Source organism: Talpa europaea (assembly GCF_964194135.1).
Source record: "Talpa europaea genome assembly, chromosome: 8".
In the NCBI taxonomy this organism is placed as follows: domain Eukaryota; kingdom Metazoa; phylum Chordata; class Mammalia; order Eulipotyphla; family Talpidae; genus Talpa; species Talpa europaea.
Genome location: NC_140075.1, coordinates 114,417,805 through 114,440,556, shown reverse-complemented (window position 1 = coordinate 114,440,556; position 22,752 = coordinate 114,417,805). Strand labels below are relative to the sequence as shown.

Here is a 22,752-nt window from a genome sequence, read left to right as displayed (position 1 = left end):
GGCGCGCGCCTGTGCCCGGGGGCATCCCGCTACTGTTTGATCTATTTTGTGAGTGTCTCAGGCGTGGCCCAGGCCCAGGGTGGGGTGTGGACGGAGGCCTGGGTGAGGGAGGGCAAGGGAGGGAGGACCCTGGCCGGCTGGGGCCCTGGTCTGAGTCCTGCGGCGCTGCTGGGCCCCGCGTGGAGCTGGGTTTGTGCTCTCTGGGACAGGCCATGTCGGTGACTGAGCCAAACCAGAGGGCAGGGCTTCCGGGAGGCTCCCGCGGGCGCATGCCGCCACCTCAGTGCTCAGTGGGTGGGGCGTGGGGCAGGGACAAGACACAGCCTCTGAGGAAAGGCGGGGGCCGCATGGCTGGGTGAGGGGGTACGCGGGCCGGCCCCTCGCCCTCTCTCGGAAAGGCCTGGTTGCCGCAGGAGCGAGGAGGGCAAGGGGCTCACCCAGCGCCTTCCCCTCCAGGGTGGGGTGGCTTCTGGGTAGGGCCTGTACCAAAGGACAGCAGAGAGGTCCTGGGGGCGGGCCTGTGGGGGGGCTCACGTTACCTCGGACACCTTATGGACCCTGCCGTAGGTCTGGCTGCACCGCAGCAGCTGGGCCGCTAGGTTACAGTCCTTCCTATAGAGCTCCTAGAAGACAAGAGAAGGCGCTTGGCGCGGGGGGGGCCCCCCCTGCCGGGGCCTGCTGCCCCGTCCGGGCCCGGTGGCCAGCACGCAAACCGGTGGCGGAGCCATGGTGCGGTGGGCGGGACAGGACCCTCTGGGGGCCTCGACTCTGACCTGCAGTTGCGAGTGCGTGGCGGGTGCCCTGCCAGGAGGCCCTGCTGTCGCCCCAGATGGGACCGTCCACAGGTGGGGAGTGCTAAAGGGCCCCAGGATCCCTGAGGCCTGGGTGGTCCAGGGCCACACCGGAGAGGCGTGGAGACCACACCGGAGAGCCCTCGGTGGAGAGGGGTGAGGAAGGGGCCGCTGCTCACCCCTCCCCCATTCTCAGGGTGGGGCCTGGATGTGGTGGGGCCTGGTTGCAGGGCTGGGCAGGGAGCAGGGTGAGTGGGGACAGGTGGCTGGTGTGACAGCAGGTCCAGGTGGGGACAGGCTCAGCTTCCTGAGCTGAAAACAGATGCAAACAGTAGGACTTGAGGGGCTTTGGTTGCGTCTTTGGAAAATCTCTGTTGCATGTGCCTGTGGCTGGGCCTTCCCTTCCCGCCACACCCAGACCCCTGCAGCCGGGGCTCTGACACCAGTCCTGGGCCTGCGACGGGCCCACGCCCCGGCCCCCGCTCCACCAGGACCGGTGTCCTGGCACCAGTGTCCCGGCTCAGGCTGGGCTGTTGAAGGCCTGCGCACCTGCTCCCCTCCCCCACCCAGAGGTTCCCTCACCTCTGCCTTCTCATGCTCAGGCTGCGCCCCAACTTGGTCTGCACATGGCGGTAACCTGGGTTCCCGGCCCCTCCGCAACTCCTCGGCCTCCCCTCTTCACGCCGGCAAGTCTACCTGTGGCTTGAAACCTCCGCTGCGCCCACCTCTGCCTAAACGCCAGACCCTGGGGTCCGGCCACGTCCAGTGCCTGCTGGAACCACCTCCGGCCGCCCCACCCTGCCCTCCCTGGGGCACCCGCCCGGGAAATGGCCTCCACGCCCTGCAGTGGGGATCCCCTTCCCTTTCTGTCACCCCCACGCTCCGAATCTCGGTCGGCCCTGCTGCTCCCGCTGCTCCCGTCTCCAAGTGTAACGACCCGCCCCACCCGGCCTCGGGCTGCCGAACAGCCGCCCCTCAGTGTCCGGCGCCCGCCTCCTCCCCGTGGTCTGTTCTCGACGTGTGAGCCCCGTGAGGGTGACAGCAGCGGGTCCCTCCCGTGCCCCATGTCACCCTCTTAATCCCCATCAGGCTTCCTCGGGCACCCCCTGCCCCTCAACTCTGGTCCTTGGCTGCTCTGAGTACCCAGGCCCTCCTTCGCCGTGGGGTCCTGGCTGGAGGGGCGCTCTCCCCAGCACGCGGTGGACACCAACGACTTGCAGCTGCCCGCCCCCTGCAGCTCTGCCCGCCCCCTGCAGCCCTGCCTGCCTGGCACCCTGCGCTCTTGTCGTCACATCGTTGCTGCGTCTCTCCCCTCAGAGCTTTGTAGGGTCTGGCATGGAGCAGACACTAGCTAGTGGTCAGCTGTCGGGGGCCATGGAGGGCAGCTGGACCTGCCTCAGGGGACCCCTGAAATCTGGCCCCCTGGGCGGCTGCACAGCTCTCATGCCTGGGGTGGACTTCACCTCTGGGCTGGCGAAGGAGGAGTCCCGAGTGGCGGCTGCCCGAGCCTGCAGTGGGAAATCGGAAACCAGTGTCCCTTCCTGGCACCGTTCCCTCCAACAGGGGTCTGTGGGACGTTGGGCAGGCGCCCCTGATGGCGCAGCTCCTGTCCTGCTGGAGGCCCCCCGGCTGCCTGTCCATCCAGCTCTCCCTGTGCCAGCTCTTGAGCGGGGGCTGCAGCGGCTGGGCGTGGACCTCAGGGTCAGACCGGCCTGGCACTCACGTTGTCCTCTGACAGCTTGTCGATGGTCACCTTGGCCTCCAGCAGATGGCTGTTGAGGGCGACTATCTCGTGGCTTAGCGCTCGCTTCTCTTCCTCATAGTGCTGGCCCTGGCCGGGGGCAGAAGGAGGTGGTCAGTGAGAGGCCTGGGCTCTAGCCCCCACGGACAGCCCCTTTGGCAGCCCACGTGATTTTCGAAAGCAAAACGAGCTATAACCCAACTAGAGGGAGAATGTCCACCCCAGCGACGGGGAGGCGCCCAACCTGCCAGCCAGACACTGGCATTGGGTCCACGCTTTGAATTCAGGGGTGCCCAGGAGGCCTACAGCCTCCATGTCCACTCCCCCAAGATGCGATCCCACCGGCCCATCAGCAGAGACGGGGCACACCCAGGCTGCCTGCAGATGGTGAGTGTCCCCACCCTCTGGGGTGGGCAAAGCATGGTCTCCCTTATTCACCCCAGAAAGGTGAGGGGCCAGCTGGCTGGGGCCACACACCCCTAGCCGGTGCTCTCCACCGCCCGCTCACACGCCTGCAGGCCGCGTCCGCACAGGCAGCCCCAAACCTATGGCTCCCATGCTTTGAGGGCACCTATGACCTGGGGCCGCTCCTGCGGACGGGCGGGAAGGCAGCCAGGCCAGCCCCTCTACGGCCCCAGAGCCGGGTGCCAGATGTGGCCTCACCATGCGGTACAGCTTGTCCTCCAGCTCCTGGTTGATCCTCTGCAGCGCCATGTAGTTGCTCTGGATCCTGCAGCAGGGCGGCTGGGTCAGGGCGGTGCCAGGGCCACCCCTTACCCCCTACCACACAGCCCACTGAGCAGGGCCAGGCTGCATGCAGGCCCACCGGGGTCACACACAGCAGAACACAGCTGACCCGCGGGGCCGCCTCTGAGCTCCACGGCCGGGGCCAGCGACCCCCGGGGTCTGTGAGTGGCCCTGCCAGGTCCTTGCACGGCCAGCGTGCTCCGTTCACACCCGGTGCTAACAGAGCGGGCCGGGGGTCAGAGTCAAGAGCAGACATGGCCGCACTGTGCCCACGGCCCCGGGCACCCCGAGCAAGCTGCGCTGGTGGGGGTGGGGACACGCGTCCAGCATCCCCCCAGGACCGGGTGCGTGCGCCATGATGGAGGGGACCTGGGGCAGCGTGGGCCCTCTGCCAACCTGCGTGTAGCATTATTACCCCCGCCTCACCGATGGGGAAACTGAGGCTAGAGCTGCCTGACGCAGGGCCCTTAACTGAGGTCTGACCGCGGGGCCCAAGCTTGTCCCACCAGCTCGATGGTGACCTTGAAAAAGCCCAGTGGACTGAGGACTCCCAGAGGGGTCAGCCCTGCCCCCCACCCGAACCCTTATCAATATTTAACGCAGAGTTCTCTCTGCCGGGGAGTGTGTGACGCGCCTCGGGAAGACACCCGTTTTCAATATGCTGACGGGAAATGCTTTTAGAAAAGCTTGGCTACGGGACTGAGAGCTTGGGGTCTGGGCACACCGCCCCCAACCCTCGCCCACGCGGCTCGGGGCAGGTCTGAGCCCAGCTCATCTCCGACAGGGCCCCGGCTTTCCCGGCAGGGTCCCCGGGACGTGCTGGGCCCCGGGGTGTGGGTCAGGCAGGCTGGTGATGCTGGCGGCACCCTGCGCCCCACCAGGGCCGCGTGGGCGGGAATGAGCGGCCCGGCCGGGCGGCCGCGGGGGAAGGGCCTGCTGCTGGCAGCAGCCTGGTCGGGCTCAGATTCTGGGTTGGCAGTTGCAGCTCCAAGAGCGACTTTGGAAAAAAGACTCGCCCTCCCTGAGCCTAGACTCCTCATGGGGAAGGGCCACGGCGCCCGTGGGGTTCACCGCTCCGTGGGTCGGGGGTCCGGGGCCCCAGGCCTCGCCCCTCACCTGCGCAGCTTCTCCGTGACCTTCTCCAGCTCCTCCTGCGCGCGCCGCAGCTCGATCTCCAGGTAGTGGCGCGTGGAGTCGAACTCCGTCTCCAGCTTCTCCAGCTTGTGCGTGGTGTAGGACAGCCGCTTGCGCAGCTCGCCCTTCTGCTCCTGCAGCGCGCTGCAACGACACGCGGCGGCGGCGGCCCGAGGCGCTGAGTGCGGGACCCGGGCGCGCCAGCCGGGGCACCCCAGGTGTGCAGTGGGCCCCGCCGCACTACAGCGCCCTCCCCCGCGTCGTCCCGGAGCCACAGCCCCCCTAGGGTCAGAGGCTTTGGCGGCAAGCCTGTCTGCCCTGGCGACCCTCGGACCCGCAGCAGCGCCCGGGTCATTAGTGAATCCTGAGCATCGCTGTGGCGGAGGACAGCGTGGACCCCAGATCCTTAAAACCCACATCCTGATCCACAGGTTATAAGGATCCTGTCCCCCTTTGCTTCTCCACAGCGCCGGGGTGGGGGCGCTGGGGCCCGGGGCAGCACCGCAGACTGACTGCCTCCCCCAAACTGGCTGTGGCCCCAGCAGGCCGCGGGACCTCTGGCCAGGCCAAGAGGGTGGGCAGCAATGCCCCACCTAGACCCAGGCGGCTGCACACGGCTTTGGAAACTCAGCACCCCCTCTCCAACGATGCTCCCCTCTCCCCAAGATGCCGTCCAGAGTCCCAGATCCAGCTCCCGACGCTCTATTTCCCCCACAGACTGTGGGTCCTCTGGGGTCCCAGGACCGGGAAACAGACACTGGATAATCCACCCTCTGGGCTGGTTGCCATCAACTAGAGTTGGACACAGGCAGGAGGGGGTGTGGCGGCCCCGCGGGGGCTGTCTGGGAACCCCGAGGGGCAGCACCTGTGGGTGGCATCCACACGGGCACATGTGCGGACTCGGTGTGTTTCCTTTCACTGCGGAGCACTCAGAGGCGGCAGTGGGGTGCTGGCGGGAGCCCCCATCTGTAACAGTGGGGGATGACCTGCAGGGTGGGGGACTGCTGTGGGAGGGTGAGGGGCACCAGGAGTGATCTGGGCACCACCACACGTGGAGCCAAGTCCAGCTGCTCTCCAGAGCTGTGGGCGCGCCCTCCCCCCAGCAGACGCCTGCACTGCAGTGGAGCAAAGCCCACACCTGGCGACGCGGGAGCTCTGCCGTCACACCACGCCCCCCACGCCGTCTGCTGTTCACCAGGCCAGCTGGCCCTGTGGACGCAGATCCCTGGGCCTGAGAAAAACTCCACCCAGAGAAGTGCCTCGGGTGAGTGGGGCCCCGGCCGGAGGCAGCACACCGGGCATGGTGACTTCTGGTGGGTTTGCTGTGGGACCTGGAGATGTGGGGGCCAGAGACATCCCAGGGTGCCACGCTAGAACCTGGGTGCAGCAGGCCTGGGAGCAGCGCTTCAGCCAAGGTGCTGTGGGACCTCCCTGGGCGGGGGGTGGGGGGGTTCCTCCCACTCCTCGGGCAGAGACAGCGTCCGTCTCGGGCCCTGCGTGTAAACCACACCTGCTCGGGCGCCCACCCAGCAAAGCAAACCGCAATTAAGCATTTTTGGACTCCTGCCCAGATCTGCATTTTTTAAAAATAAAGAGTCACTTATGTTTTGAGAACCTCAGAGAAGGGGGAGGCAGGTCGTTCCCCAGAGTTGGTCTCCATGGAGGATGCAGAATGATAAGCAAGGAGGGGACCTCCTCCAGGCAGCCCTCCTGGTTTCACCTGAGCATCAGCTCCCACTGCTCTTGTCCCAACCTTTTTTCCCTAGTGGGGTGGTAGCTTCCCGCCACAGGCACGGTGTTGGGTGGAGGTGGGGCCCGGCCGGGGTCTGCACACTCGGGAAGAGGTGAGGACCTCTGTCTGTCCACCTGTGGGCCACTCACACACCCCGTCCCCCAGCCACACCCCTGGGCTTCCATCCACCAGCCTCCTGGTCCTGGCTCTGCTGAGACCTGCTCATCCCCACTCGCTGTGCCCCTTCCTCTCAGTCCTGCCCCCCTGGGGACCCCACTGTACAGAGGGTCACAGAGCCAGTGACCTTCCCTTCCTTACTTTGGCCACCAGCCTGAAGCCCCAGCTCAGACCCTGTCGTCACCCAGACTGTCCACTCCTCACGTGGCCCGGCCACAAGACCCCGCGACACACCCGCCTCTCTCTCTCCTTCCCGCCCCCCTCCCTGCGGGCTGGTCCCCGCCCCGCGGAGCCGACAGTCTCAAGGGGACAAGGCACAAGGGAACGTGCTCACCAACGAGGCAGGCAGAGGAGGATACCACGGCACCTGGGGGTTGCTGGGCCAGGTCCACCCGCCTCCCGGGTGGCCAGCTCCAGAGAACCGGCCTGCCCAAGCCTCAGCTTACCCTCGGCCTCCAGAGGGTAGCTCTGCCCCACCTGCCCTCAAATATTCCCCCTTCCCTGAGCCCCCTGCACCCAGCCTGCTCTGGGCCAGTCCTGGGCTGGCTGCAACCAGCTCCCCTTCCCCCCACTCCTGCCCACCCCCCTCTGCAGCAGGCACCTCCATCCCCTTGGCCCTGGCCCTGGCCCTGCCTCCGGGTCCCTCCAGCACAGCAGATGTCCAGGTCGCCCACCTGGTGCCCCCACTGTCTTTCCGCATCTCTCCCTCAGCTCTGCAGACCCGACCGCCCCAGGCTGGCTTGTACCACGGCCCCCCACGCCACGCCCAGCCTCAGGTGGGCCTCCCAGGAGGGGCTCCAGGCACCTCACCCGTGGGAGTCCAGTGCTGCCCACATGCCCTCGCACCCCTCAGTCGGGTCAGATCCAGGGAGGCCATGGTGACCCCCCTTGTCTCTTCCCCACCACCGTTCTGGGGTTCAGCTTCTCTGAAGCCTCAGCCTGAGCTCAGTCTGTGACACGGGAGACGCTCACCCGCCGCAGCGTCCACAGACCGGGGAGCAGGGCCTCACGGCCCCCCCACCACCCAGGGAGTAAAAGAGATGGTGCTGGGCAGGCACATGTGGGGGCGCAGGCTGGGAAATCTGGGGACGTGCTGGGTCAGTGCCCGTGCCTCTCCCAGGTGGGGCCTGGTTCGGGGCCCCCGGCGTCTGGAAGCAGCCCCTTCGCAGGGACTCAGGGAGGCGTGGCGTCCTGGGCACGTCCAGATCGGGGTCGCCTCCTCCCCGGGCAGAGCGTGGCCTGGCGAGGTCACCCTGCTTCGCCTTGATGTTTGAACCAGGATCTGACCCTGGCCTGACGGGGTGGGGGAAGCTTGCGCCTGCCTCGCCCAGAGCGGGCGCCCTCCACGGCAGCCCCGTCCGGCCTCTTGGGGGAGGGCCCCGCCGGGCTGGGCTGCGGTGGGGGCACAAGAGCCCCAGCTCTGAGGGAGCGCGGCACAGAGCGGACGGCGATGCCCGTGGGCAGGACGCTGCCCACTCCGGGCCGCCCCCTGGCCCGGGGGAGTGGACGCAGACATGGGACAGACGTCTGGGGACGGACGCAAAGACACCACGGAGCCGGGCAGACACAGGCATGTTACCTGTCCCAGAGCGAGGGTGAGGACCTGGCCAGCCGGCCCTGCAGCACGCGGGGCTGCCCGAGGCACGAGGGCACCCAGGGGCTGTGCAGCCTGCGGGTGAAGAGGACAGAGCTGCTCAGAACGGGGCGCCGGCCCGCCGTGGGCGCCGGGCACAGAGGATGGCGGCCGCCCCGCCCGCAGGATCGCTCCTCGTGTGGGCAGGGGGCGGGCGGGAAAGGGGACCTGCCAGGCTGCCAGTCTGGCCTGTTGCCCTGCAGGGTCTGCCTGTCGGTGGCACCGAGTCCCACCAGTGGCGGCTTCACCTGCGTGCGCCCTGACTGCTGTGGGCCACCGCGAGCCCCAGCGGGGAGTGGGGGGGCGGGCTCCCCAGCTGTGGGCTCCTGTCTATTGCTCCGTGCACGAAGGGCCCACCGGCCTGACCCAGGAGGCAGGCAGCACGGGGGGCAGAGACCCCTGCCAAGCCTGCGCTGGGCGGTCGGCGGGGCCGTGTGCACGGAGCGGACGAGCAGATGCCAGGGGCCCCGGGGGGGGGGCACCCACCTCACCCTCCCGGGGCTCTTCGCACCGGACCTGGCCTGGGCCGGGCAGTGGGGCGGGGTGGAGCCCTGTGCGCCCCGGGACACCGCCCCGCTGGAGGGCCCAGGAGGTGCCTTGGAGCCCGGGCGCGGAGTGGGCCGTGACCCCGCCTGCGCGCTCCCAGGGCCGCCCTGCTGGGCCCCAGCCCAAGCCGTGATCGGCTTCGAGGAGAGGCTGCTGCCCCAGAACTCAGCTTCAAAGGGAAAGAGGCACAGCACAGGCGGGGGGAGAGGGGGCGGTCGCCCCAGCAGCGCTGCCCTCCCCGGCACAGACCAGCGGCGGGGGCGGGGGGGGCCGGGGGGGACTGTCCTGCTGGTGGCTTCTGGCCATTAACAATTGTCCTTTCATACTTTTCTGGGTTGTCCCATTTCCTACAGTGAGCACGAAAAATCAGAAAGACATTTACGAACGGTCAGACTTGGGCCCCCGGACCAAGAAAGGCTAAAAGCGCGGATGCGACAGCAGGGAAGCTGGCGCGGGGCTGCGGTTCCTCCTTCCTGAGCTCCCTTCCTTCTGGTAAAGTGGGGCGGCCCCCGCCCCCACCGCAGCGGGGGAGGGGCAGTGACTTGGTCTGTGTTAGACGGACTTTGGGGCTCCAGCCCTGGGCCCAGGCGGCAGGAGCTGGTGGGCGGTCCCCAGGGAGTCCCTCTCCCGACCCCTGCCGCCAGCTCCCCCACCCCAGGCCTGTCCATGGGGTCTCATGGCAGATGGGGGAGCACAGTGGGGGGCGGGGCAGAGCACCCACTCTTACACCCTGATGCACATTCTCATTTCACGCCTATGGGGGGAGAGCACCTCCCACCACAGAGGTGAGAAGCCCTGGGCCCAGAGAGGTTAAGCAACTCTCCCAAGTCACACAGCAAGTCTGGGGTGAGGATGCAAACTAGATCGTGGGCCCCTCCTGGGGCTGCCACCCTCCCTCCCATCCCAGGGCACCCCACAGAGAGCAGCCTGGGAGTTGGGGCGCAGGGTAGGTTGTGCCTCAGTGGGAGGGCCCCTGCCCCAGTGTTACGGGAGGAGAGTGGTCAGGCTGGGCAAGACCCCCAAGGGAGAGTAACTGCCCGGACAGCCACTGCCCAGCAGGAGCCCAGGTGGGGGGCCTCGGCCCATGACCAATCACGGTATCACCCCTGCTGGGCATCACGGCCACCTTCCTGCTCTTGCTGGCAGAGGGCCTGGTGACTGCAGGGCAGAAGGATGGGCAGGGGGTGTGGCCTGGCCTGAGGCACGGGGCCGGGGTGAGCCCAGTCCCCTCCTGGACGTGGGTGTCCTCACGAGGGACACTGCTGCCCCCTCCCCCCCAGGTGTCCGGGATAAGATGGGCCGGCGGGGGTGGGCTGTGGAGGCCGTGCCTGGGCCCTGGGGGAAGGGTCAGGATGTAAGCCAGGTCTGACCCCACCCCCGGGAGCGGCTGCTCGGGGACACCCGTCAGGTGGGCTTTGAGGAGCTGTAAGGACTGGTTGGGGCTCTGGGGGGTAAAGGCCACCATCATCCCCCGGTGCAGATGCAGGTGGCTGTGGCCACCTCTGGCTGCCCCTGACCTCGACCAGGGAGGCCAGGGCGCGGGGGTCACAGCAGCCTGCCCTCGCCCCCCTCGGGCACTCCCTCTCAAGCCAGCCCCCCACCCCGCGGCAGGCCCTGCTGAAAGGCACCAGCCTGCTCCTCACTGGCTCCCCACAGGCGCCTGGTCAGGCCTTTCTCCCTGCTGCTCCCGCGGGAGCACCCTCCTTTCCCGGCCCCGCTCCCCTCCTTCCTCGGGAGACCCGGCCGAAGCCACACTTCTCCCAGACAGCCTTTCCTGGCTCCTTCCTGAGGACAGCTCCCCTCTTCTCGCACTGCCCCCAGGGGCCTGGCCCTCCCTGGCCACGCGCCCTCCCTGGCCCCTTGGAGGCCTGTGCCCCTGTGCTGGGCACAGGGGGCTCTGAGCTCCAGGCCCTGGGCCAAGGGAGAAGCCTGCCCAGCTCTGCGGTGTTGACAAGGTTACTGGGGCCACTGAATGTGGTCGTGGTGATGGGGGGCCGCTGGGGGCTGGGGCTCCTGGGATTGGGCTGAAGGTGCCCCTGCCCACCAGCCCCCAGGGGCGGGCCAGGGAGGCACCGTCCCTGGGACACGCCCCCAGCACCCGGCCTCCTGGGGGGCCCGAGCTCAGGATCGGGCCACAGTCACGCTCCAGCAAAGCCGAGCCGCCTGTCATCCTTCACGAACCACCGCGCGGCTCCTCATCCCAGCGACTTTGTCCCCGAGTCCCCTCTGCGGGATCACACTCGCTCCCTCCTGCTCCAGGTTAACTCCTGCCCACCCGGGGCCCCGAGAGATCTTCCTGCCGGAGGCTGGGGCGGCCGGCCCTGCAGGATCCACGGCTGCCCAGTCTCTGTCCTGTTCACAGTGGAGCCACTGGGTGCCTGGGCCTCCTGCTCCACCCGGCAGCCCACTCCCAGCCCCCCAACCCACACCCAACCCCCCCCACTCCCAGCCCCCCAGTCCACACCCAGCCCCCAGTCCACTCCCAACCCCCAGCCCATTCCGAGCCCCCCAACCCCCAGCCCACTCCCAGCCGCACAGCCCACACCCAACCCCCCAGCCTATACCCAGTCCCCCAATCCCCCAGCCTACTCCCAGCCCACACCCAGCCCCCCAGCCTACTACCAGGCCCACTCCCAGCCCCCCAAACCTCCAGTCCCTCAGTCCACTCCCTGCCTCCCAACACTCCAGCCCTCCAGCCCACTCCCAGCCCCCTAGCTTACTCCCAGCCCCCCAGCCCAATCACAAACTCTCCCCACAGCCTGATGTGATCACTAAGCCCTGATGGACCCTGCCAGCTCTGGGTGAAGCCCCCCCCCCCGGCCAGACTCTGTAGCCTCAGACCGCTCTGCCCCACTGCCCCTCACTGGCCTGGCACCCTGCGGCCACTCCAAGCCCTTCTTCCCACCTCAGGGCCTTTGTCCTGGCTATTAGCCCCACAGCCCTTCTAGCTCTTTCCTGCTAGCTCCCCCTTCTCCCTCAGCCCTGCCTCCTGGGACAGCCCCCCTTCATTTGTGGGCCTGGAAAGCCCAGTGCCCACTGTGCACGCATGGCCAGCACCTGTGGCTGCAGAGACACTGCTGACCTGAAGTCTGGTGAACTTTCATGTCTCCAGGCTGCTTTGGGGGTACATAAATGGGGGTGGTGACAAAGATCCCCAAGACCTCACTCCTTCCTGCACTGCCAGGGAGAAGCAGCATTCGGGGCTCCCACCCCTAGACTCCCCCACTGCAGCCTCCCCTGGAACGGGTGCCCGGGCACAGGGGCCATGCTGGGCAGAGGCTAGTCCACGCAATGACCCTCAGAGCTGCCACCTCGGCCAAGGTGACGGGTCCTGGGAGAAGGCCTTTGCCCCAGAGCTGCTGAGATCCAGGCCAGCACTGTCCCCGCTGGCTCCTGGGGACACGCCAGACCCTCGGCGCCCTGCGGACACCTGGGGTGGGTCTGCAGAGTGGCCTCTGCCCCCTGCCCCATCAGGCCTCCCGAGTGTCCCTGCACAAGGCTCTGTATGGAGCCCTGTGGGCACTGGGGCGCTCTCCCCTCGCCCCTCTGTTCTCAGAGGAAGAGAGTCCTGGGCACCGGCCAGCACCCCTCTGTGGCTCAGACGCGCTTGTGCCGCGCCGGAAGCTCCTGGCCGACCTCTGAGGCAGTGGCGCCGTGTGACAGAGATGGGGACTCTGACCTGCCGCCCGCTGTTATGCAGCAGCCCCTGGGGAGGTGGCACACGTGGGCACATGTGTTTACATGTGTGTCCAAGGGTGTGCATGCATGTGTGTGCGCGTGTGTGCAGGGTGGGAGCTGTCCCGGTGCTGGCCTGGGAGCCCTTGCTAGGAACAGCCACCTGCTCAAGCCGGGGCACCTCCAGAGGTGCAGGGACCCCTCAAACTCAACGGCTACCCTGGCCCAGCTCCCCCAGCCGGGCTCCCGCCTGCCCAGGACCAGACCTAGACGGAAACGGCAGGAAAAGCTTCCTGGTCTTCCCAGGAAGCTGCAGCCCCTGCTGCCCCCTCTGCCCAGGCAGAGCCTCGTGGGCAGCTCACGGCTCTGTGACCTGGTGGGCCAGCAGGGGCCGGGGCTGAGGCAAAGCAGGGCCACGCCGGCAGATGGACAGAGCAGCTGCGGCGCCGGCCCCGGCCTCTGCACCCCTGCGCCTCCAGCTCACGCGCCCCGCCCTTCCCTTGGGGCCGCTCTGTGTGCCGCCTGGAAGCCCCCCCTGATCTCCCATCGGGCCTGGGACTGTTCTCCCAGTCCCAGCCCCACAGTGGGGGAGGTGCTCTGGGTGCAGCCGCGTGTTCCTCCCCCTGGGTCCCAGCCCTGGCACGGGGCGGGATGACCAAGCGCTGGAGGTGCCCATGACCATGTTCACGCCTGACCCTCCCGCCCGGGCCTCTGCCCCTGCTGTTCTTGCGGCCCCAGACCCACAGCTGCTCCCAATCAGCACGTAGAGGCCGCCTTCCGGTGGGGCCTTCCGGTGGGGCCTTCCGGTGGGGCTTCCCGGCTCCCAAGCTGACCTCCCGGCACCTGCCACCCAGCACGGGACCAAGGTAAGCGGGCTGCCGCCGGGAATGTGCACCCCAGGGTCACTGCCCCCCCAGGGTGCCCACGCTGGCTCCAGTCTGCTGCCCGGCGCCCAGCAGCCCCCGCCGCAGACAGGAGCCCGCACCAACTGGGGGGCGGGGGCCTGGAGTACCGGGCCCGTGAAGGCCTGTGGGAGGCCCGTTGGTGACCCGCTCTGGGCGGGGGCGCCGGCCACCACCCCTTGCTCCCTCCGTATCACCTGGGGTCCTCGCCCCTGGCTGGGCTCCCTCGCTCGTCTCCACACCCACGGACACGGTCCTGGGGGGACAGTCTGGAAGCTGGGGTGGGTTTTAGCACCAGCCAGAGAGGTGGAAGGAGGCACTGGCACCTTGTGGGGCCTTAGTTTCCCCATCTGGAAGCCACGCCCTTTGTGACCTCCTTCTGGAAGTTTCTCCCTGAGCATACCTCATTCAGTCTCCAGACGCACAACAAGACCTACTGTGCGCCACTGGTGTTTCTCCACTGAATCCTCACCCAAGGCCTGGTGGGGGTGGGGTGCCTGGCGGGAGTGGAATACTTGGAGGGGGTGGGGTGCCTGGCAGGAGTGGGGTGCCTGGTAGGGGTGGGGTGCCTAGTGGGGCGGGGGTGCTTGGCGGGAGTGGGGTGCCTGGAGGGGCTGGGGTGTCTGGTAGGTGGGGGTGGGGTGCCTGGCGGGGGTGGGGTGCTGCCCATCGTACAGATGAAGGAATCATGGCCTGGGGTGAGGCCTTTCTTGAGGGCACCCAGTTGGTGAGCCCAGGGCCAGGGTTAGACCCTCCCCTCTCCAGGGCGGCTGTTGGGAACATCGCCATGTCCCATCCCTGGCCCTCACCCCTCCCGCCGGGACGGGAACAGAGACAGATCACCCCGTGTCTGCCACAAGGGGCCTGCGGGGCCCGGGGCGCCAACCTGCCGTGCTCACCCTGACCTGCGCGTCTCCGCCGGGCTCAGGGCTGACAGCCCTTCCCGCCATTAAACACACCTGCCCTGGGCCACGGGCCTTGAGGCAGGCGGAGGGGCGGCGCTCAGGTAGCTGGGAGGTGAGCGCAAGAGCCAGAGCTCAGGGCAGAGTGGAGGGGACGCGGGGGCAGGGGCAGCTCTGCTGCGAGCGCGCGGCCACGGACCTCTCCCGGGAGAGGACGGAGCTGCCCCTGCGCCCACGTCTGATATTCTCCCGGCCCCGAGTCCACCCCCGGCTGCGGCCCTTGCCCGTCTGCCCCCGGGGCTCCCTGTCGCCGCAGGAGGAGCGTCACCCGCCCTCAGCCCTCAGCGGGGAGACAAGGCAGAGCCAGAGCCCCCGGAGCGGGCTGCGCTGACGCCGCCATCCTCAAAACTGCCTTCTGTGGGAGGGGCGCTGACTGTCGCTCCCCTTCCACAGACGCACAAACAGCGCTTTGGGCGGGTCCAGGCCGCACTGCGTGGATGTGGGCTTCAGACCTCGGTGAGTCTGACTTAATCTCGCACTGCACGAGGGAGGTTCTCCGGAGGGGTGGGGACTCAGGTGGGCTCTGAGGACCGGAGACCTTGAAGGGAAGAGACTGTGCAGGAGCCGCCGATGATGCTCTCAGTCCCACAGGGAGACACCGGAGTGAGGCTGTCATTCACACTGTAGTAAGAAACAGTCCCTAAGCTCCTTCCACTAGGCTCAGTTGCGGGGGAGGGGGAGTTGCTGGGTCTGCTGGGACATGAGGCAGGAGGGAGGCGACATGAAGCAGAAGCAGGGGTTGGGAGGGACGGGACAAGGACACTCAGCGGCAATCCTGGGATGGTGACGAGGGTCCCTGAGGGAGGCCAGTCCCAGACCACAGCACCGGTGCCTGCCCTCCAGGCTGTGTGCCTTCTCTGCCCAGAGAACAGGATGCCCTCCATGGCAGGGGCCTGCCCGGAGCAGGGCTGTGCCAGGGGTTGTTCGAGAAAAGGGGGCACCCCAGGCCCAGGATGAGTAACAGCCTGTGCACCCCCAAACCCACTCATCCCCCATACTTGCCCCTGTCTCAAGAGACAGCAACTCCATCCTCTCAGCGCTCAGATCCCAGCCCAGGAGTCGCTGTCAAGCCCGCCCAGCCCCCACCCCCACCGCCGCCCGCCAGGAGACCTGGCCCTGGCCCGCACTGCCATCCGCTCGCCCGGTCCCTCTCGGGCTCCCCTGCCAGCCTCCTAACTCCCCGCACAAGACCCACGTCACTGCTCTGCTCGCAAGTCCTCACCCAGAGGACAGGGACCTTTGGACCCCAGGGCTCCGCCTGCTACCCCCCCCACCCCCAGCCTCCTCTGGGCCTTTGCACCTGCTGTTCCCCCTGCCAGGACTCTTTCCCCGAACATGGGCCCGTGTCTCCCTCGCCTGCTCGGGTCTCCACCAGGTAACTCCTTCGCAAGAGGCCTGCCGCGCCGTGCCCACTCCGCCCTCACACACGCTCCCGGCCCCTGCTCCGGGGCGGGCCCTGGGGGCTCATCTCCATACACCAGTCACCGATGTCTGAGGCTCCCGTCTCCCCTCAGCAGTGCGCCGTGCGGGCTGCTCACGGCTGTGCCCGGGCTCCGGCAGCCTCAGGCAAACAGTGGGTGCTTGGACCCGCCATCAGCAGAGACAGCCCAGAGGTGGGGAGGCTCTTCGGGGAGAAGGGACCCTAGGGGGCCGCAGGGAGGGAGGCAGGACAAGGTCCTGCTGAGCCTGCGTGGGGGCAGCCATGCTGGGAGCTGAGGGGCCCTGGGGGCCTGCGGGGCGTCTGGGTCTGCTGGGGGGCCTGCCAGCTTCGGAGGCATGCCCTCAGCTCTGGGCCTCAGGAGGGGTGCTCTGGGGCCTGCGGAGGGGCCGCGGGAGGGAGGCTGGGGTGCTGGGAGGCATGGCCTGCAGGCCTGCACTCGCCGGGCAGTGTCGGCTGAACGGAAGGCTCTCCTGGAGACCCAGAGGCGCCTTCGCAGTCCTGGCCTCAGTGTCCCCAAACCCCTCTAAGCTCTGTGTCCCCCAGAGCTGGGAAGGCAGCTGGCCGAGAGCTCCGGAGGCCATTGACCCGCCGCCATGTCAGCAGGGTCCCGTCTGCTCCCGCCACCAGGCTTTGCCCAGGCTGGTCCGGCCTCTGCCCTGCGCCTGCCCACTCGAGCACCTCTCTCGGGAAGGCGCCCCAGCTTCAGGTGAGGCCATGTGCCTCCACCCGAGGATCTCACAGCTGGTAATTGAAAAAAAAAAAAGCAAAGCCCCACTGCTCCCCAGGCCGGGCACGAGCACCGCCCGACGCCCCATCCGCAGGCGGCGCAGAGCCCAGCGCCGGAGTCAAGTCACGAGGCCGGGAACCGCGCCCCACCTCCCCCGTCCTGCCCGCGGCAGTTGTCTCCTCTGAGCATCTCCTGGCACCCGCTACGAGCCTGTTCTAAGCATCGGGGTCAGCCCGGCTGCTGCTCTGGGAGGGAGACTGATGATAAACAAGATGAAAGCGGGGCCTCCCCGGTGGCGCTGAGGTTGAGCGCTGGGTTGGGAAGCTGCCCCCAGCCTCTGCAGCGCTGGTTCGATCCCCGGCTGCTCCCCGGCCACCGGAGGAGGGTCCCGCATGGCGCGCAGACCTCTCCTGCCGCCCGCTGCTCCCCGCAACAGTGTACTTCGGTCCTTCTGCCTGCTCTGCTCCCCGCTCTGGCCCTGGTGAATTCTCTCACCCTCCCGCGCTTCAGACTGTACCCAGTGCTTGTATAAACAAAACAAACAAACAAATAAAAAGAAAGAAAGAAAGAAAGAAAACATGCCTCTATATAAAAAAAAACAAAAAACAAGATGAAAGCGATAAAGCAAGGCAGGAGTCGGGGGTCAGAGCAGGGAAGGGGGGGCCATACTGCCAGTGTAGAGAGCAGTGTGGCGAGGCCCCCAGGAGGGACAGAGGGAGACCTGAGGGGAGGGACAGTGCGCGTGGACATTGGGGAAAACACTGCAGGCGGATGGCAGCAGCCTGTGCAAAGGCCCGGGGCCTGCGAGGGCGGCAGCGAGGAGGCCCGGCCGGGGGTGTGGGCGGGAGGTGCGGGCCGGCGGGCAGGGATTTTAGTGCCCGCTCTTGAGGACGGCGGCCTGGCAGTGCCTGCGGTATCGCCTGCATGGAGCGCAGCGTGTGGCTGGGGCGGGCAGCACTAGGCTGGGTCACGTGAGTCATCAGCGCCCCATTTAAAGAGTGCGAAGCAAGCCAGCAGCGGGAGGTGTGTTTGCCACACATGGAACTGACAAGTCTTGCTGGCGGAACCCCCACAAATCAATACGGCCTCCCGAAGGAAAGTCTGCACAGACCTCACCAGAGAGGAAATCGGAACAGGCCGCACAATTAACAGCACCCACCCCCCAAAACAGCGCCGTGCCACCTGCCGGTCACGCCCAGTGTTGGGGTGACTGGAGGATCCCCATCCTGTGGGGCAGGTTGGGCAGCAGCTCCTTGGAGGTGTGACCCTCTCCCTAAAGCTGCCCTGGGCCCAGTAGTCCCACTCTGGGGTACCCCAGAAAGCATGTGCCCCCCGCAGCTTTATTCACAAAGTCCAGGCCGGAAGCCGTGCAGAGTCCATGCATGAAAGGATTCAGTCCCACGTTGGCTCCCCAGGGAGGCCAGCCAGGGCCACCCCACCCCACCCAGGGTGGCTCCAGATGCTGTTTTGGTGAAAAAAGCCACCTGAAAAGCACAGGCCACGCAGCCCCCCACATGGTGCGCCCCCAGGCCAGCACGTGACCTCTTGGCACCAGGCCCCAGGAAAACTAGGCCTTGCTTATCACAGTCAGGGTCCGGGACCACGGGTAGGGGGGCTGTGATTAGGGAAGGGTCTGGGGCCTATGTGTGTGTATGTGGGGGTGCTGGCAGCACCTGGGGGCAGTTGTGACTTAATCTCCACCCTGAACATGTATTTATTAATTTTTTCTGTTTCCCTACCTATCACAGTTCACAACTTTGAAAATGACATTTGGGGGGCAGGGTGGACTGGTGAGGGGAACAGCAATGGGTTTCCAGGATCCCAGGTGCCAAGAGAGGCGACAGACCCTGTGCCCTGTGTGGAGGCAGCAGAGGAGGGATTAACTCGAGGATTAGAGGCTCAGGCAGCTCCACAAACAGGAGGCAGCAGGGGCTCGCCAATATTTGGGAATATTTCAGAGTCACAGGAAGAGCCCCCAGGCAGCCAGAGGCAGAACCACTGAGTGAGCTGGGGTCAAGGGGCAAAGGGTGGGGGCACGCATTAGCCCAGAGCCAAGGGTCAGACCTGGGGGAGCCTGACTGTGGGCCAGCCCCAGCCAGGCACTGGGAGGTCAAGCCCAGACCTTGGGTCCCGGGGCGAGATGGAGAACATTCCGCTCACCTCCCCCACCACCATGCCTCTGTCCCCCCAAACACATCCTGCCTCCTCAGACCCCTGGGTCTTTGCACTACTTAGAAGGCCTACCCTGTCTGTCCTTGCAAATTCCTACACATCCGTTGAGCTTTGGCTCAAATGTCCCTGCTTCCAGGAAGCCCTCCCTGATATTCCAGGCCTGGGGCCCTGGGAAGACCCTCCAGTGGGTCTGTGTCCCGCTGTAGAGGGTGGCCTGGGTCTTACTGTGTCTGAGTCCAGCACAGGGCCTGGCACACAGAGGGGGACAGTGCACGTGGGGGTGTCGGGTCAGAGGGTCACATGGAGAAGGTGACTGGAGGAGAGGCGGTGTGGACAAGAAGGCAGGTGGAGGGCATTCTGGGAGAGGAAGGGCAGGCAGAGGCAGGGTAGCACGAGGAGTCAGCACGTTTGGGAGTGGGCTGGTTGGTGAGGAGTGGGAGTCAGATGGGGGTTGGGGAGGGTACCCCATAAAGGGAGCCTCGGTGGGTCAGACGGCAGAGTCCTCATGCTCATTTGACAAGTATTTACTGGCTGTGCGCACAGCCAGTCTGGGTCCAGGCAATGGTCAGCGTGGCAGGGAGGGGGTGGGGCGGGCAACGGCCTCCTGACCCCTCAGTTCCAGGCCTGACCCCTCAGATGCCCAGGCCTGGACTGCCCGGTGCAGGAACCACACTGGGGGCCAGAAGGCAGGGCCCAGGAGCAGGTCAGCCTCGGCACTCCTGGACCCTCCCACTCGGATCACAGATGCATGTTGTTCCGCGGTTGGGCGGTTCCCATGTCCCCCAGGAGGCCCCTACCTGGGCCCGGAATGTGGGCCAGGTCATCCCCAGTAGTGCCTGTCACCCCTCCTACCACCCCTGCTAGGTGGGGGTGGTTAGGACAGATGAGGCCTGAGAGGTCACCCGAGGCCAGACAGGGTCTGTGCCCTCCAGAGGGGCCCCTCACCCCTCCAGGTCTCCCCGTCTTGCACCCATGGCAGTAAATGTGGGACAGAATCCAACAGGCCACTGGCATGGAAAAAACGGTCTGGAGAGGCCTGCAAGGCAGCTCTGAGAACATGAATGGGGTGAGGGGAAGAGGGGGCAGGACCCCCAATACAGGGAGGCTCTGCTGGGTGCTGGCCCCACGAGATCCCTGCTCCTGCCAGCTCTAGAACGCCGCCCCAGCTGAAGGGCCGTGGGGCCCAGCGCAACCCAGAAGCCGGGGTCCCGGCACTGCCACCATCCTTTGGGGCCCAGCCCTGGGTGGCCCTCAGCCCGCCTGGCCAAGAGCGCCCAGCAGCCTCAGAGCTCGGGCAGCGGGTATGCCCACCTGCCCACCTGGGCCCCCAACCAGGCTGGGCTGTCTCAGTCACCTGTGCCCAGCACACACAGGCGGGTGCTCCAGAACCTTGGCTGCACATGGAGAGAGAAGGGGAAAGAGAAGCACAGAGGGACCCCCAGGGCCTCAGGGCTCACCAGGAGCCTTTTCCTCAAGTCCCATCTGATCCAAGCCGTGCCACCTCCTCCCTCCACCAGGATCCAGCCCCAGCAGGGCACAGGGGAGATGGCAGCCAACATGGACACCACCCCTGGGGTCAGCGGCCCAAGTTCATCCGCGCGCCAGAGCCAGGGCTCCTCTCCACAGGCCTCACGAGCCCGAGTGGACCTAGCCCGCAGCCAGGTGAAGCTGGCGGATGCACGCTGGCATGGGGATGAGCGCCTGGCACCGAGGAAGGCCGCCCTCCCCCCAGCCCAGGACCAGCGGATATGGCCCTGGCCCCACCAGAGAGGGCGGCACTCCAGAGAGGGCCAGGAGACGGCGTGCCCACCTGGGGTCTCCGTGCCCGTCCACTGTGCCCAGGCTGTATCACCAGAGGTCAGCTGAGGAGGCCAGGGCCCCTCTTCCCTGGACCCCAGGGCCTGCTCCTTGGGGAGTGGGGTACCCGGCCTCCATGGGTGCTGATGCTGGCCCCCGAGGGGGGAGACTGGGCACGGGGAGGCCGGGGACCCCCCAGGGCCGCGGAGGGTGCTGAAGCCGGGCTGCCAGGAGCTGGGCCTGCTGCCCGCACAACGCCTGGCTCACACTCCGGAAGGAAAACACAGGAGGGGTGTTCCCGAAGTGGGGGTCAGGGCGCGAGGAAGCAGCGGAGGAAGTCGTGAATATTCAAATCCGCCCCGGGCCTGCCCCAAGGGGGCCTGCTGGAGTCCACGAGGCTCTGGAAGTTCAGCACCGGGGAGGCCGCAGGGGACACCCCCGGCTGCCACCGCGGGATTCCCCCAAAATGGCTCCACGACACCACAGCCTGGGCCGGCGCGAGGACGCCACCCCCACCCGCCCCCACGAGGCGGAAACTTGAGAGCTCGGAGCCGGCAACTGTCATCTGGGGGGCGCGGGGCGAGCCCGCTCGGCGGAGCCGCCGCGGCCGGAACCCGGGGTCCCCGGGCGCGATGGGGCGCGGGGCGCGGCCCGGGGCCCCCGGAGGCCCTCGGCGGCGCCCCCCCTCCCCCAGCGCCGCGGCCCCCGCGCGGGGCGCCCCATTGTCTCGCCGCGCGCACACGCACCACACCCCGGCACCCCGGCCCGGGCCGGACCCGCCGAGGCGGCCGCGGCGCCCCGCGGAGCCGCGCCCCGCCCGCCCGCCCGGCGCCCCCCCGCGCCCCCGGCCCCGCGAGCCCGCGGCGCGAGACGCCCCACTCACCTGAGTTTCTCCATGTCTGCGGCAGAGGCCTGCGGGGAACCAAACAGAGGGTCAGCGCGCAGGGGCGTGCGCTCCGGCCGGCGGGCGGGGTCGGGCCCCGCGGGGCACGGTGCCCGCGGGGCTCGGCCGGCGGCGAGCCCGGCCCGCGCGCCCCCGACCCCCACCCTCGCCGCGGTCCCGGGGACTCGGGGTGCGCCGGGCCGCGGCCGAGTAACAGGTGAGCCCGCCCGGGCCGCCGCGCGCCCCGGCGCCGAGTTACGCCCCCCGGGGCGAGGAGGGGCCGGCCCGGGGACTCGGGCGGGCCGGCGCGGGCCCCCCGGGGCTCGGCGGAAGGAGGGGGCCCCGGCCGGGTCCCGCGAACTCTCCCGCGGCCGCGGCCCTCGCCGCTCCCCGCCGCCCCGCCCGTTAACCCCTCCAGCCCCGCGCCCCTCCCGGGGAAGTGGAGCCCCGGGATCGCGGAGCCCCCGGGCGGGAGGACGCGCGCGGGGGAGACTCGGGGCCCGCGGGGCGGCGGGCGCGGACACTCACGCCGCCGGGGGGTGGCATCGGGGGCCTCGCACTCTTCGGTCGGGGGCCCCGCGGGCCTCAGATTCCGGGGCTCGGGGCCTGGCGCGCCCCTCCCGGCCCGAGGGATTAACCCCTGCGCGCCGGGCTCGCCGAGGGGCTCCTGCCGGGCGTGCGCAGACCCGCCCGCGCGCTCGGGGACCCTCCCCGCCCAGCCCAGCCCCCGGGCCCCGCCGCGGCCGTTAACCCCGCGGGCGCCGGCGACACCCCGGCGGGCGGCGCGTCCCGGCGGCGGGGGGCGGGGCGGGCGCGGCGCCCGGGGAGGCCGCTCCGGGCCGGCCCCTCCTGCGGGGTCGGGGCTGGGCGAGGGGGGCCGGGGCGCCGAGCCGGGCCCGCGCCACACACCTGGGAAGACTGGTGGCTGCCCATCCCGGCCCCTGCGCCGGGCGCCGCCGCGTCCGCCGGGAGCGCGCTCCGCTCCGGTCCGGGCCCGCCGCCTCCCCCACAGCCCCGCCGGGCGAGGGCGCAGCCCGGCCACCCGCGCCCCGCTGGAGGGCCCGGCCCGGCCTGGGCCACCGCCTCCCGGGCCGCCCTTCCTGGGGCTCCCCCGGGCGCGGCTTCCTCACCTGGAAGCTGGGGTCGCGCGGGGGTGCCAAGGTCCTCTGGGCTGCCCTTCTGCGCCCGCGGGCTGCGGAGGGCTGGGGTCGGGGCAAGGACTTGCCAAGGAAATGATCCCCAAAGAGCTGGAATTGGCGGCCAGGCGGAACCCCAGCGCTCCAGAAGTTGTGGAGACCACGAGCCTGGACCGCCTCTGGGCACTGGCCTCCTGGCCGGCACCTCCCCCAGGCCCCTGATGCCTCGCGCGCCGGTCCCAGGTCCCATCACTGCCCGCAGCACACTCCATCCCAGCATACAGCAGGCGCTCAATAAACACGGATACCGCATGTCTGGAGCCCCCGGGGCTGCCCTGCCCTCTCCCTGCCTCTTCCTCTCCGGCTGTGCTTCCTGGCAGGAGCCCTGTCCCTTCACCAGGGCACCCCGGCGCCCAGCAGGCCTGGCCTCCACAGGGCCAGCTCAGGGTGGGAGGAGCCCAGCACTGGGGAGGGTCAGCCCCAAGCCCCAAAACCCAAGTGTTCCATCATTCACCGAGGTGCCTCAGGCCCCCATTCTCTCTGGGCTGAGTTCTTG

At 68.3% G+C, this 22,752-nt stretch overlaps 1 protein-coding gene across 8 annotated transcripts in view; it reads right to left on the bottom strand.

Moving 5' to 3' along the window:
* Positions 1-22,752, bottom strand: part of BEGAIN (brain enriched guanylate kinase associated) — a gene marked incomplete at both ends in the record, with an annotated part of 38,023 nt that overhangs the window by 1,694 nt on the left and 13,577 nt on the right. For 2 of the 8 annotated variants that reach the window (XM_084239586.1, XM_084239587.1), the window contains 6 exons: positions 540-623; positions 2,515-2,622; positions 3,196-3,262; positions 4,396-4,557; positions 21,061-21,089; positions 21,970-21,993. In XM_084239586.1, coding sequence (XP_084095712.1) covers positions 540-623; positions 2,515-2,622; positions 3,196-3,262; positions 4,396-4,557; positions 21,061-21,089; positions 21,970-21,993 — 474 coding nt within the window. Of the gene's footprint in view, positions 1-539; positions 624-2,514; positions 2,623-3,195; positions 3,263-4,395; positions 4,558-7,901; positions 7,992-21,060; positions 21,090-21,969; positions 21,994-22,752 lie in introns of those variants that run through there. The other 6 variants (XM_084239589.1, XM_084239590.1, XM_084239584.1 and 3 more) reach the window with 5 other exon arrangements.